Source organism: Myotis davidii, unplaced genomic scaffold (assembly GCF_000327345.1).
Source record: "Myotis davidii unplaced genomic scaffold, ASM32734v1 scaffold48, whole genome shotgun sequence".
NCBI classification, from domain to species: domain Eukaryota; kingdom Metazoa; phylum Chordata; class Mammalia; order Chiroptera; family Vespertilionidae; genus Myotis; species Myotis davidii.
In genome coordinates this window covers 1193653-1197678 of record NW_006299393.1, presented here as the reverse complement: position 1 = coordinate 1197678, position 4026 = coordinate 1193653, and the positions used below count along the sequence as shown (strand labels likewise).

The window sequence follows — 4026 nt, the reverse complement described above, 5'->3', positions numbered from 1 at the left end:
TGAAAGGAAGAAAAAAGGGTAAACTATGTTCCCAAGAGAGAATTGTATTCTTTACACATCACCAATTCCTTACAAAGGCATATTGTATTTCTAAATATTGCCTTTCAGAATCAGAGAAATTGATAGATGGAGAAATATTTAAATGGGGGGGATTTTATGTTTCCTATCAAACCCAAACATTGTACATCATCTATGTACAAGTGCAGTCTTGGCACTAGTGGAGCAAAATCCCATCAGAATGACCTAAAACCCAGGAAATTTCTTTTCCCTCTCTGATTCTTCTGTACCTTTTTTTCCAACACTGTTGTTTCCGTTAATTTTTGGCAAGCTAAGTCTTGACTTTGGCAAACCCTACGTATATCCCTTGGCGTTGTGGGTGTAATACTAATTTTCTTGTTTATATCTGTCATTATTCACACCATGTGTTCTTAGAACAAAAGCTAGTAATTTCTCGATGTCCCATGATGGATGCTGCTGGAATGAGGATATTATTTTTAGGATTTATCCCATCAAAAACTTGGACTTTTCTGAATTGTGGTGATAAATTACCCCAGGAAAGTTTATTTCTTCCTCAGTAGTATAAAGAATTGCTTATGTCTGCATTAAAAAAATTACAGTATATTTAAAATATAATTTTTAAAATACAGTCTATTAAGATGTTACATTTGATGGATTTACTGTACATTTTCAAACATACTATCAATCTCTTCAATGCATAAAAAATTGCCAGTGTTAAATTTGACAGGTGTTTTCCCAGAAATACAAGTTAAAAGAGATATTTAACTATTTGCATACCATTTCACCTCTATTAAAATTACAATCCTGAAGGTTTAGTGAATTATATCAGAAAAATAAAATAAAAACAAAACAAAATCCCCGAAGCTGTAAGTAAACAAAACACCTGAATTGATATTAAGGTAGCTTGTGGAACTTTCCAAAAACCAAAAGGAAATATCACTCAAGACTAAGGACTAGGCCCGGCAGTGATGGCGAACCTATGACACGCGTTTCGGAAGTGACACGCAAACTCATTTTTTTGGTTGATTTTTCTTTGTTAAATGGCATTTAAACATATAAAATAAATACCAAAAATATAAGTCTTTGTTTTACTATGGTTGCAAAGATCAAAAAAATTCTATATGTGACCTGGCACCAGAGTTAAGTTAGGGTTTTTCAAAATGCTGACACGCCGAGCTCAAAAGGTTCGCCATCACTGGACTAGGGAATAAAACATCTTCTAATTCAAAACTGACAGCAATGGTCCGGGGAAAAAACTGCTCATTTTCAATCTCCTTCACATCCTGGGTTTTGTAGTTTTGAGAGACAGATTAGGGACCAAATCAATAAGAGATTGGCTGGCTCCTTTTTTTCTCTCTCAAAACAAGTTTCCAGGTGAGGAGCAGGGCAATATGCAGGCTCTAGACCAGTGATGGCGAACCTTTTGAGCTCTGCGTGTCAGCATTTTGAAAAACCCTAACTTAACTCTGGTGCCGTGTCACATACAGAAATTTTTTGATCTTTGCAACCATAGTAAAACAAAGATTTATATTTTTGATATTTATTTTATATATTTAAATGCCATTTAACAAAGAAAAATCAAACAAAAAAATGAGTTCACGTGTCACCTCTGACGCGCGTGTCATAGGTTCGCCATCACTGCTCTAGACAGAGAACAAGTGAATGCAAAAGTCCTGAGCTCCGATTCAAAACACAGGTTTCCTGAGGGCATTTAATTTGGAAGCGTCCTGGTCTGAGCACAGTGTACAGACGATGTGGAGTTGAGTCACAGGGTTTTACAGTTAAGTGTGAGATGATGAAGCCTGATGTACGAATTGAGGATAGGAAGCCTAGGGTCATGAGTCTATGTCCTTGAAGGTAACTCATTCTAGTACTAACAGCTATGAATATTTTACAGTAAACATGTAAGGATTGAACAAAATCACAAAGATTTACTGGCAAATATTTTAACATCTTAAGGAAATGGTGATGCATAAGCTTTGAAAGTTTTTCTAGAACTGTAAGGCTAATAGACCACCTATTAAGTGTTCTTTACCCACTTAAACTTTGTTTCTCCTTCTTCCAGGAAGTTCTCAAAATTAACAGCTAAGGAGAATTTAGGAGTTCCTAATTTTTAAAACAGATACAGTCTGATTGTCTACCATCAGAAAACAAATGGATTAGGTCTCCAACAAGGGAAACATACGTCTGAGGTCTCGGTATGGGCTGTGTAGCTGACCATGGTAGGCCCCCAAAATGTGCTATCTGGCACAGAGTAATGCTTAATAAGTATTTGTTGATTGAGTGCTACCAAACAGGGGCTTGGGCCTCTGTTTTTGCATCCATACAATGTGAAGAGTCGATTATGTAAGTGCTGAAGTTCTCAGCTAGTGCCTACTTTAGGGAAAATAATATGCAATTTTAAGTCTTGTTTCAATTTCTATCACATTACACCGTCTCCTTTCATATTTATCAATAGCCCAAGACATTCTCCAGTCAGTCAAAGTATGGTTTCCAGCAGCATCAGTATCACCTACTGGTAAGGAATGCAAATTCCCAGGCCCCAGCTCAGATCTATTGAATAAGTAACTCTTGGGGCGGGGATGGGGCGGGGGGGTGTTGCAGTCTGTGTTCACAAGCTCTCCAGGGTGTGTGATGCTTGATTAAGTCTGAGTATCAAACTAATTTGATACTCAAATGCAGCAGCTAAGCCCAGTGACCACAATTGTTCCCTGAGCTCCCTTTAAAAGGTTTTGCTGTTGTTTCCCAAATTGTTATGTTTTTTGTTTTTGTTTGTCTGTTTATTTTTTATGTCTTTTTAAACACTGAAATCATAGTAGGTTCTTTCTAGAAGTAAGAAGCAGTACCAATCTCAAGTAAATAATAATGCTAACAGTCCTGACCTTTATATCAGTTCTTAAAGAAAGTATCTAGTGGTCCCTTGATAGTGTACTAAGTATAATTTATAACAATTACTCTATTTGAAAATTATATAAATGTGTGTATTTGGATAAATTTGACAAATGTTCACTCTTCTTTTATATATGTACATTTATTTAATATTTTATATAAATATAAAATAACTACTTCCATATAGAATGTGATTTAATACTTTCAATACTCCAACTTCTCTGCCTCTTACTTTCCCCCCAACTTCTTAATAATGGTAAAATATATATAACATAAAGTTTATTATCTTAACCATTTTTAAATGTAAAGCTCAGTAGCATTAAATCTTATATAATAAAACCCTAGTATGCAAATTGGCCAAAAGGCAGAACTCCTGGCAGGAACGACCGGTCACTATGACACACACTGACCACCAGGGGGCAGACGCTCATCATAGGGGCTCCCCCCTGGTGGTCAGTGCGCTCCCACAGGTGGAGTGCCATTGAGCCAAAAGCCAGGCTCATAGCTGGCGAGCACAGTGGCAGTGGCGGGAGCCTCTCCTGCCTCCGCTGCAAGTGGGCAGTAAGGAGCAAGGGGCTCCAGGGGGATTGGGCCTAAGCCAGCAGGCGGACATCCCCTAAGGGGTCCTGGACTGTGAGAGGGTGTAGGCCAGGCTGAGGGATTCCCCTAAGTGCATAAATTTCATGTACCAGGCCTCTAGCATTTTCATAATGTACAACCATCACCACCACCTACCTCCAGAATTCTTATATCTTATAAAACAAACTGTGTACCATTAAACACTAACTCCTCATTCCTCTCCTCCCTCCAGTCCCTAGCAACCATCCTTCATAGTGTATTGATCTTTTTGTAACTGGCTTATTTTGCTCAAGGTTTTTCAATATTGTAGCATTTGTCAGAATTTCCTTTCCTTTTAATGAAATATTCCATTGTATGTATAAACCATATTTTGCTTATTCATTCATCTGTTGGACACATTAAATTGCTTCCATGTTTTAGCTACTATGAATAATGCTACTGCAAACATAAGTGTACAACATACTTCTTTGAGAAATTTTCAATTCTTTTGGTTATATACCCAGAAATGGAATTGCTGGATCCTATGGTAATTTTATTTTT

The 4026-nt window shown here is 37.2% G+C and overlaps 1 protein-coding gene across 1 annotated transcript in view; it reads right to left on the bottom strand.

The window, feature by feature from the left end:
• Window positions 1–2038: 2038 nt before the first annotated feature.
• LOC107184865 (target of Nesh-SH3-like) overlaps window positions 2039–4026 on the bottom strand; it is a 121146-nt gene continuing 119158 nt past the window's right edge. The window contains exon 9 of the mRNA XM_015571276.1: window positions 2039–2103. Coding sequence (XP_015426762.1) covers window positions 2039–2103 — 65 coding nt within the window. The remainder of the gene's footprint in view (window positions 2104–4026) is intronic.